Here is a 12,087-nt window from a genome sequence, read left to right as displayed (position 1 = left end):
TGGCTGGTATGCCTCAGTGGACTGAGTGCTGGCCTGTGAACCAAAGAGTCACTGGTTCGATTCCCAGTCAGGGCACATGCCTGGGTTGCAGGCCAGGTTCCTAGTAGAGAGTACATGAGAGGCAACCACACATTGATGTTTCTCTCCCTCTCTTTCTTCCTCCCTTCCCTTCTGTCTAAAAATAAATAAAATCTTTAAAAAAATAATGAATTCATCTGGCATATTTGTGAATATCTAAAAACAGTCAAAAAAGGTTAGCCTTTTGTAATAATGGTAACAGTAGCACAACAGTAAAATAATAAAAAAAACATACTTTTATACCAAAGTACAGCTCTTTAAGAAATTCATGTTTTTTAAAAAAGGCTTTCCAAACTGTACTGTTTCTACTAATGCATAGAAGAGGGTGGATATAACTTTTTGCTTTTAATACTGAGATTCATCATGAAAATTAATCATCATGAATTCATGATTTGAACTGAACTGAAAATGAATCCATCATGAAAATTAATAGTTGTCCTGGGCTATACATACATACGAATCCCTGGGGTGATTTATCTTTATCAAAAACGAGACTCAGTTACTTAAAACTGTACTCTGCACTGTGATAGCCACCAGCTACATGTGACTACTTACATTTGAATTAATTAAAATTAAATGAAATTCATCCAGTTCTTCAGTCACACTGGTCACATTTCATGCTCAATAGTTACATGTGGCTAGTGGCTGCCACACTAACCAGTGAAGAAATGGAATAGTTCTGTCACTGCAGAGTGTTCTGTTGGGCAGTGATTGAAAGCTCTACTGGATAATGCCAGTACACAGTATTTGTATGTTTTCTATTGACTTTTCTGTCTTTCTCACATCAGGTTCCCTCCCCTCACTCTGCCTCCATCAGTTCTCATCTCTTATAAGTTTAGCTCTTCTAAGCAGAAAATCACACCTATAGAAATGTGTTTCAAATAAATAAATAAGAACTGAGATGAAGCCTCTAAAGTTCTCCCATCTACAAAATACATTCGTTTTAGAGTATGTATTTTGAGGCCCACATTTTGGCTACTGACAGGCCCTATTTGCTCCTTTTGACACATGCTCCTGTTTCCCATAATTCAGGTACATTACTGACCTGCAGACACACGTGGCAGTGTCACTGAATAGTATCATGGTGTGCCAATAATACAGGCAATTAGTTAGAAAAATACAAAACACAGGATTCAGCTCCCAGAAAAACTAATTATATAAACTGCTTTGCATTCCAGATAAACCCATGTAATAATTTGATTATGTTTCAGAGACACAGCTCTGATTTCATTAAAATTTCACAATTACATTAAACACATCCTGGCACTCCATAAATGTTGTACATTACACAAAACTCTACAAAAAGGCTATGACAACATAAAAGACATGAATAACTACATGCAGCTATTGGAAGGTAAATGTACCTTAAATGGGATTCCAATATTCTGTCCATTCGTTTGTAAAAAGGTCTGGATGTAAAGTAGCCACTCCAGTAATGATCATCCCGGTCAGCGTAAGTGAAAAAATCTCCACTTAGCACAGGAAACATCGATTGGCTATTCTTTCTGCTAGCTGCATCTTCTTTATCCAGAGCATCAAAATAATCTGATAAAGTCCCAAACTGTATCTAGTAAAAAAAAAAAAAAGGCTGTACTTCAATTATTCATAGTTACCTTAAAATTACTTTTGCACTAAAATGTAAAGTTACTAATGAATGTTTAAGATAAGCTTCCAAGTAAAGATGAATATGTGCCTCAGATTTAACAAAACTCAAAAGCAGGGGGAAATACTCAGTGACACTTACTTGCATCTAGTCCCAAATTAAACTAAGAGAAAACTTGCATGCCTAAGCAGTTAGAGGAAGAGTTATGTAGATTTTCAAATTTGTGGCTCTGAAAACTCCTCACACACCTGTAGAATTTCAAAATGTTCAATCATCAGGGCATGGAATAATTCAGAGATGAAAGAAAGATGGGGGAATTATCCCAAAAAGGACATATTTTGAGTAAAATATTCCAGAAGTCTGAAATAGTAAGTTTTATTAGTCATTAAGTACTTTCATATGTCATATGCACCTACCCTACTCTGCTCTCCTCTTCCCCTCGGTATGTGTTCCTGTAAGGCAGAAGGGAGAAACCTCAAGCACAGCAGGTCACTTTTTTAAAAAATGGACTTTCTCTATGGGCAGGTGACAGTGAATAGAGAGGTAAAACACAAAGACTAACATGCTGACTGCTCAAATGAATAGGTGTTTCTGATTAATGATTCAGATTCCCAGTACATAAGTCCATTTTTATAAGAACTATTTTACTAATCAAAAGAAAAAAGAAACCTTATGCCAGACCTTATAAACAAATATTAAAACAGTGTTTTTAGAAATAGAGAATTCAACAGGGAATGTGTTCCTTTTAATAAAAAAGATGCTAACTTTCGCTGTTTCCCATTTTATACACAAATATACACAGGTTATTAAAAGCCATTTTGACTCAGTGTGGCAGAAAAATTATTAAAAGTAGCACTAAAAAGTGAGTAGCATACTCACAGAGTGGTTAAGAGCAGCAAATAACTTGGATCCACACGGCATGGGTTTGAATTCTATCTCTAATCCTTGCCATGTGGCTTCAAGCACACTACACAGTGTCTCTGTCTCTCTGTGTTACAGCTAATGGAGTTCTAAGTAAAATGCTTAGAAACATGACTGGTAAATAATGGTGTAAGTTTTAGCTATTATTTCTCTGTTGCAAATGCAAAATTTCAACTGGAAACATGACATTAGTAAGGTAAGTATAAATTATTACTATCTTATTGTGATACAACAAATTTTTAACAGCAAAACAGAGGATTATTCCTAAATCCTATGTTTACATTAAAGAAAAGCAATTTCAACTATACTATCCACTTTTATCATGGCTTCACCTAACAGAGTGTGTCTGGGCAAGTTAATCTTGTATCTCAGTTTTCTCATCTATAATGGGGATAATTATAGTACCTACCAGAAAATGTCTAGATAATTAAGTCAAATAAGGTGAAGCACTTTAAAAAGTTAAGAGCAAATAATAAGTACTTAATATATTTTAGCTAATATTTTAAGTATTATTTTTTCTTCAATCTCATTACCAGGAAGCAGAATGTATAGATGATCTCAGAAAGGTATACAGTGGCAAAATATTCAACATTCTAAATATTTCAAAGTCATACTTCACTCATGTAATAATAAGGAATTTCTATTGGGTAACAAAAATTCATTTCAAATTTTAGGAAACCACGGCATGCTACAGAGTTTACAGTAACAACTGACTATTCCTTTTTAAAAATATTTCAATTAATTTTTATTAGGTAGGATGAAAATACTTCCTACTTTGTAATTTCCCAGAGCAAAGTTTATGTAAGTGGCCTAGTGGGCTTTTGTATAAATTTAATTCAGTCTTAGAGAGCAGAAATATAATCCTCTATCACTGCTAAAGTAGTCTCAAAAGAAAATATTTAGAATAAGCTTTTCTATACAGTCTCTTGGTAGCTCAAATGAAGTAAATATTTGGGCCACCTAAAAATACAAGTATAGCCAAAGAAAAAAAATTTATATGGCTTTTACATGAAAAAGCAATAATTAAATCTTAAATATAACCTTAATCTCAACTCCTGTATCAGGACATCATATAGGAAAAATACACAAATTGTTAAGTAAGTTATGATCAATGGCAAACTGGCTGTCTTAGCTACTATATTATCAATATTTTAGCTATTCAATTACTTCTGTTTTTCCTTTCATTAAAAAAATAATAATAAATGTAAGTTTTTAGCTTAGACAAAGTAACTTCAAATATCCCACCAAGAAGATTTATCCTACCAGATAGTAAGATCTACTATAAAACTGTAGTAATTAGGATAAGATTAGTCAAAGAGACAAAATCAAATAGAGTTTAGACACAGATCCACATGAATGTAATCTAACTCATCATTAATGACAAAGACGATGCTGCAATACAATAGGAAAACTATGGTTTGTTGGTTTGTTTGTTTGTTTTTCAATAAATAATGCTGAATATCCACATGGGCAAATGGGTATTCTGATCCCTACCATCACATGCTTCACAACAACCAATTCCAAATGGACTACAGACCTAAATGTTGAAGGTAAAACAATAAGGGTTCTAGAGGACATTTTCATAAGAAATATAAATTCATTACCATGGGATGAACAAAAATTTCTTAAACAGAACATAAGCACTAACCGTAAAGGAAAATATTGTTTTGTTAGATTCAATTAAAATTAAGAATTTGTGTTCATCAAAAGACAACATTAATTAAATACAGGCTATATAGGGGAAGATAATATTTGCAGAACTTTTATCATAAAAAAGATTCAACCCAAAATACATAAAGGAACTATAAATGGTTAGAAACTGACAACCCAGTTTAAAAAAAAAATCACCAAAAGACTTAAACAGGCACTTTATGAAAGAAGGTACCCATGTGGCGATAAAGTATGAGACAGAGGCTCAATCTCATTAACTACCAGGGAAATACAAAATAAAACCAGCACATATTTGTCATAGACAAAAATAGAAACAACCTAAATGTCCAGTAACATCAGAATGAATATATTGCAGTATATTTGTCAAATGGAAAGAGATACACAACATTAAAAATGAATGAACCACCGCTACATGCAACAACATGAATGAATCTTACAAGTATTATGTGGAGCAAAAAAAGTCAGACACAAAATAACACATGCTTAAGATTCCCTTTTTATAAAATTTAAAAAGAGGCAACAGTAATCATGGTGACAGAAGTAAAAATATGGTTACTTTTGAAGGACTTGGTAATGGCTTGGAGATTGAGTTTTTAAACTTGAAAACATTCTTCACACACTTATGATACGTGCACTTCTCTTATGTACATATTTCAATTTTAAAAATTACTTAAAGAAAGTGTTCCAGTGTACAAGGAAGGAAATAGGTAAAATACTAAAATTGGGGTTTAATTCTTCAGAATAAGGTCCTTTTATTGATCTCAAAACCATTCCCCAGGAAAATAAAGTTAAAGATAAAATGCCCACATACAGCCCTGGCTGGTGTGGCTCAGTTGGTTGGAGCATCGTCCTGTAACCAAAGGACTGCAGGTTCAACTCCCAGTCAGGGCACATGCCTAGGTTCTGGGTTTGGTCCCCATTCGGGCGAATATAAGAGGCAACCAATAGATGTTTCCCTCCCACATCGATATTTCTCTCCCCTCCTCTCCCACTCACTTCTCCTTTCTCTAAAATCAATAAGCATGTCCTTGGATGAGGACAAAAAAAAAATACCACATACATACATGTGGGTATCAAATGTTCATCTCTGAGAATATTTTCATTACAGAGATGATTTAAACATAATCCTGATGCTCAGAGTTCATAATCTGGTAGAAATTCAATTGTAAGTATCTTAAATAAACTTGACATTTTATTTATCTATTTGATATTAAGTTTACTTAATAAATTTTAATTTTCACTACATAAAATGTGGTCCATTACCAGCTTTCTAATTTCCTACACAATAACATCACTTCTACAGTGTTTTCACAGATTTTCTACTGCCTGAAAGTTAATATGTGAATATAATAAACATGTTGGATAATTAATTTTTCTCATAAAGGGTCTATTATATGACTCTTGTTTGAATCTTGACTCACACAAAGCATCTGTGAAAAAATGCTTTTAGGAGATCAGAAAAATTTGAATCTATTAATAAATTGTTGCTAATTTTTTAGATGTGATAATGGTATGATTATATTTTCAAACAGAGTCCTTTTCATTTAGAGATAGATACTGAAATGATTACAGATGAAACTATATGCCATCTGAAATTTGCTCCAAAATAATCCCAGGGAAAGGAATGAGATGACAGTGAGGCGGAGCTGCACAATGAAAGTGGCTTTGAGTTGTAGCTAAACCATGGATTGCAGGTGGCGGGGGATGTACTTGTGTTATTCTCATTTAGGATACATTTTAAATTTTCCATAAGAAAAAAAGAAGTGAAAACTACAGACAAATGATTAATTTCAGAAGTCTTCTCTCATCTAAGAAAAAATACTAGTGTATTCTCTGGACAATTGTTTGCAAAATTCATGACATGTTCATCTTCATCTGCCAGTCACAATACTAAATCACAAAAATGCAATTGTCAGAGAGAAACAATAAATTGTCAATGCTGGTAGAAAAACAGAACATCATTGAAAAATGAGGATCACAACTTAGTAGGTACATGTTTTCAACCACATGAAAGTAATGGCTCTCTAACCTTCATGGAGTGGTAGGAACTGGAAAACTCTGGAAATGGAACTAGAGTAGCAGGTAATTTTCTTCTTCATGAATTAGACTTGTACATAATAACTATATGTTCTAAGAAATACTGGGATGTGGGACAAAGCAACTCAGGGTATTGTCCTTGAGTTTCAGTTCACAATGAAGGCTCAACTTCAAATCCAGAATCATATTATATATTTTCTCATTACCTTAACATTATACCGAGGTTGAGAATTCATATAATCAAAAAGCAGCTGATAATTCTTGAACTGATGATCCCATTCAGTGCGTTCACAATAGCGGAAGTCATCTCCGAGTGGGGCCAGGACAACTGCAGTGCGGAAAAGTTTTGACTTCTTTCGGTATTGATCTAGAAGCATCTCAGCCCTACAAAAATTTTAAAAAATAATGGTATTAAGAAAAGAACAATGGGCAACTTATTAAAAAGTATATTGTATTAGAAGAAACTGTCCATTTACCTATATCATAGGTTAGTGTGATTTATGAGGCAGATTTTTAAACTATCATACTAATTTTCATATCTATTTAAAATATCCATAAGTTCCTAATCAGACAGAAAAACTTATAGCTTCCCAAAGCATCATCTTTAGAGAAATAAAGTCACATACCAACTTTGGGATATAATTACTGGGGCATCAGTGTCCTCCAAAAGCCCAGCCACAGAGGCTGGATTCCACACAGCCCACAAAGACAGTAAGGATTTCTCAACTATGTGAACTTTAAAGTTTGATTTGATTTAGTATCTCTTTCTCTAATTTATATGAAAATGCCTGATCAAACACATGAAAAGTATAGTCTGAATGAAATCAATTATAGAACCATATTTCTTTTCTTAAAGGTAGAAAATCAATTCACTTAACACCTGCCATCAATAATCTTAGTATTTTTCATGCTGTCCTCAATAATGATTGACAGCTAAAGCTCAGGACTTGAGTAAGCTCCTTTGTTTGCTATGTCCCTGGGCTCTAACCCATGACTCAAAAGGTCAGCTAAACACAACTTGCTGATATGTTTTCTATTTCATATTCTAGTATTCTGCAGAAAACCCTTTGGAAAGTGCTGAATGGGCACCAACTGAGGAAGTCTGAGAACAGAAATGAATAGAAAGGCCTATGAAAATAAAATTAAACAAGCAGAACTAGAGTAGTTCTCCATGTTTATAAGACCAAAGCTTAAGAAATTAATGATAAATGACAAATATGCTTTTTACCAAGTATTTCAATTTTCACCTCAAGGATGATCTAGAAGTAAATTCTAATTCACAATGAAAAACTTATGAAAGAAACTCAAAGGATGTCAATGATGGAAAGAGGCATTTTATAAAAATTATGAAAAAACACTTAATTAAATCGGGAATCTCACACAATCTCTTTATATGAATAATCTCTACTTAGAAGTTACAAGTTTTGCTTTACAAGTATTAAAACTGCTTTACAAGTATTAAATTATTAGCAAAAATTTAATAGCTTGATAAAATACAACCAGAATGTTCACAGATAACATAATGTAGTTTTTTTGATTATCATTAGAGTATTTAATTTTTACTAGTAACTTACTAATATTCTAAGTTTACCAAAAACAGTTTTAGATTACTTCTTACAGTTAAAAAAATACATACAAGATTAATCACATAGAAAGATAAGAAAGACCAAAAGAAATAAGAGTAAAAACCAAATATATAACTCACTAGTATACAATATACCATGATTGGTCACTAAACAAGACCCCTCAGACAGCCAGCATAAAAGAGGATATGTGATCATTTAAATGCATCCCAAAGTTTAATATCTCATTTGTACACATGTACAACACATAAAATGAAAGGAATCACGAATGTTAATGATGTGCCTTTTCCACTCAGCAACTATCCTAACTTTCAAGCATCTGCTCAGAAAGTGTCAACACCAGGAAAGCTAAGGGACCAACCTACATCAGCTGGCAGTGGATACTCACTAAATATATGTTAAAGTAATGACGAATGAATTGACCAACATCACATTTGAGGATGCGTGGCTGTAATTTGCCCTTCACTTATTCTACTCGGCAAGTAATGTCAACTTAAGCAGAACCAGGAAAATTATCTAACATGTAAATCATCATCAAATGTAGAATACATGGTTCTATACCAAAAACTAAAATTGATGAAGAAAGGTATTTCTTTATATTCAAAGTAGAGGAACCTACTGAACTACACGTATCAAATGTATCACTTGTATAATGTAGTAAAATTTCACTTTCTTTAGGGTGTTAAAAAGTCAAGTGTCACTAAGATGGAAGGTCTGTGTTAGATCTCCATTCATCACAAAGTTCAAAACAAGGTGATATTTTGCTGTGAAATAACCAGAAGTGTTAAAATTTCAAGACTTAGAATAATATGTTTTTAATCTATGCAAGTATTACATAGATTCATTTACCCGTATGCCCCCAGGTGCTTGGAAACCACTTTCAGAAACACTGGAATTGAATGAGCACAAGGTGTGCTCTTGAAAGGTCAGATGACACAGCCAAAGTATTACACATGAAAACGCCTTTCAGGTACTCACAGAAGCCACCCCCCACCCCCGCCCAAAAAGAGGGAGCTCATAATACGTCTGGGTACACTGGGACTCCCCAAATGAAGAAAGAAGCCTCTGGCTATACCCTATAAGCAGTTCCCTATCCCTGACCACCTGAACTGAGAGGATTAGTGTAAATACCTGATTCAGTGACAAACAGCAGTTTTCTCCAGGAAACAGGCAGGCCAACCGTGCCCCACCCCCCACCTCTTCCTGTTTAATATACTCCACTATTTTCTCTAACTAGCCTAACCCCTGAAAGCAGGCTGTTTGTTCAGTGTTCCTTGGTGATTCTCCCTGCTGTAGGAACCAAGAAAATGAAACAATGTTAATCCCTAATCTTGGACAGTTTTTCAGAACAACTGTGAAAGTCAGACTTTGATGGCAAGGATCCATGGCTTGAAGGAGGCTGCCACACTAAAATACTTTCGTGTCTGCCACAGAGGTTCACACTGGAATAATTTCTTTATGATCACAAGGACTTGCTCTAGGCAAAGAGATCCAATCTCACCTTCCTACTCACACACGTTATTTAAAAAACAATTTTTTAAATAAATACACTTGACAGAGCACAGTGCAAAGGATCTTATTTAAAAGGCTATATTGTTTTTCTAGCAGAGCTGAGTGGTTTATATAATAACATACATTTTATTTTAATGCATTTGGTATATGCCACTAATTTTTAAGTGAATAAATCAAATTTTAAAAGCACCAAAATAACTATATTGAACTTGATTTAATAATTCCATCATCAGCAATCTTCTTGAAAATATGTTCATTGCTTTGGTGTTTATTTAAATATCTTTAGGTATAAATATTTCTAATTAAAGTTTCCTGTAATTCAAACACATCACCGAGATGCAAAGATGTGTATATTCATCAGGCTAGGCAGCATTCGCTATTATTGAAACTGTTATTAAGGGAACAAATAATTACACTCTTTATGTGTTCCATTTCAATAAATATGTGCTTGTAGTTGGGGTGCTTTTCTTACCAATTTATACAATAGAGAGCAGAAATTTTATTATCAACAAAAGTATATGAAATCACTCAAACACAGCAGAAGGCTTTTATAATGAGGGCAAAGGAGAGAGTAGTAACAGTTCATTATACATTATCCATTGTATATTGATCTACTGTTGTTCACTTTCCATTAAGCCTTAGCACATAACAGGCATCATCAAGGCTCTGGCTTTTTAAGTTGCTTTACATCTGGTTTGAATGAAAACCTTGAACAAGGATATTGTTGGCTACTGAAGCCCATTTATTCACCCCTTCAGCAACAAGCAACTAATGCTTGTTTGTTCAAGATGTTGTCATATGAAATGTATTGTTTTCATACCTGTTTTGGACATTTCCAAGATATATTGTTTCTGGGGGGACTCCCCAGGGACAACCAAATCTGCCTCCTGGAAGCCGTTTAAAATCAAACTGGCAGCATATTTTAGGATCAGGTCCGCAAGTGTGAGGGATGTCATAGCTGTAGAAGGGCATCATGTGGCAAAAAATATCTGTGACAGATCCCAGATCTAAAATAAAGAGCCAACAGACAAACCTGCATTTATAAATTTTGTTTTCCCAAAACTCTTCAGAATGCCAGACTTTATACTTACATAATGCAAGCTCTGCCCTAAATCAACAATCCCTTTAACTCCTACTACCATATACCCCGGCAGTACTGAATGACCTCCAGCCTAAAGTAAGATACACCTGAGTAAGATCTACGTCTTATATTTAAACTTAGCAGAGGCAAAAAAGCCCCATTATCAACCAGCATCTGCTGACCTGGATGATACGAACTGAGCAGAAGCAAAATTTATAATCAGCTCATCTAAAATTATGGCCATGGCCATCCCTGGCTTTCAGCTCCTGCCACACCTGTTCCCACCTCCCATTAACAGGATACACTGAGAGAGACCATTAGCTGCAGAGGCTGGGTGAGAACAGAGGAAGAAAGTAAAAGAGGAAACAAAAAGAAGGTGGCGCCTGTGACAATAGTGGGCAAATTCCTATCGACATCTCACAGGAAGAAGAAGGAAGCACAACCAGTAGAGTTCATGGAGTCACCCCAATGCTCACCAATAAAGAGCCAACAGGACTTTCCACTGAGACAGGAGCATAAGAAAAGAAGGATTTTCAAAAACAAAACAAGCAAACAAAAAATATGGTAAACAAGCACTGATTCCTGATGCAGAATTGTTTTTAATTAAAACATAAATGCCAGCAAGGTGTTGATATAACTGCCCTTGAGTTCAGAAGCCAACCACCCAGCAAGACTGAAGGGCTTAACCAGTAGTTAAAAGTTATTATCTTTGTATGATCCTGAGCTATGAATAGCTATCCCCCTTTATTTCTTCATGGGTTTCAAATCTTCAAAAATGGGTATGTATTACTTTTATAATAAAGACAGAAAAAAGAAAAAAAGAGGACAAAAGAAAGCAACATGCACATTTAAAAAATGAAAACTGCCTCATTAAGGATCAAAACACACAAAGAAGCTCAACTTAATTGTAAAACATAACTTTAAAGCAACATATTCAAATCTATCAGATAAATCCTAAAATATTTGTTCTACCTTTCACTCCATTTAGCTTAAGAGCTAATTCTTTTCCAAATTTTAAAGTTATTATAATCTGTTATCATTTTCTGCTGCCAGATGTTTCACTGAATCATGTCATGAGTGTGACACCATGGATGCTGGTCACTACAGTGCTTACTAACCACACAGAGGTTGTTACCAGTCTCAGAACTGATGGAATTTCCTCCTCCTTTCTCCTATGATCAAGGACATACCCTACTGTTTCTTCTTACACTACACTATTTAGCAGTCCACTTACAAATTTTAGTTTTTCTGCTACATTCAGTGTTGTTTTTTATCAGATGAGACTATAATTTCCTTACAGGCAAGGACATTTTCTATTTTCTTCCAAGCTCAGTATTATTAACTACATAAAAGTGCTCAGTAATTCCTCATTGACTAATATTTATGGGAAATTAAGATGTACGCAATGGTTTAAGTAGGGCTCCCTCAAATTAAGAATCCTTTTGTAAAAAAATCAATATCCCCTTTGCATCTGATCAAACCCTCTACAAGTTCTTGTTTTCCCTACAGATTTAATTTTCCAAAATAAAAATTATATAGCTATCTTCTTTCTTTATTGAAACATGGCAGTACGTATAAGAAAGTTACATCTAGATTTACAC

General features: G+C 34.3%; 1 protein-coding gene across 3 annotated transcripts in view; it reads right to left on the bottom strand.

Annotated features, from left to right (window-relative positions):
• The window catches only part of MAN2A1 (mannosidase alpha class 2A member 1), a 163,177-nt gene that overhangs the window by 79,700 nt on the left and 71,390 nt on the right, over positions 1 to 12,087 (bottom strand). For all 3 annotated transcript variants that reach the window (XM_045837986.1, XM_045837987.1, XM_045837988.1), the window contains 3 exons: positions 10,226 to 10,412; positions 6,517 to 6,694; positions 1,443 to 1,645 (listed from right to left, as the gene is read on the bottom strand). In XM_045837986.1, coding sequence (XP_045693942.1) covers positions 1,443 to 1,645; positions 6,517 to 6,694; positions 10,226 to 10,412 — 568 coding nt within the window. The remainder of the gene's footprint in view (positions 1 to 1,442; positions 1,646 to 6,516; positions 6,695 to 10,225; positions 10,413 to 12,087) is intronic.

The sequence above is a fragment of the Phyllostomus hastatus genome, unplaced genomic scaffold (genome assembly GCF_019186645.2).
Source record: "Phyllostomus hastatus isolate PE091 unplaced genomic scaffold, TTU_PhHast_1.1 phas_contig_254, whole genome shotgun sequence".
Classification (NCBI taxonomy): Eukaryota; Metazoa; Chordata; class Mammalia; order Chiroptera; family Phyllostomidae; genus Phyllostomus; species Phyllostomus hastatus.
Note: the sequence above shows the minus strand (reverse complement) of the source record. Positions and strands in the feature narration are given on the sequence as shown.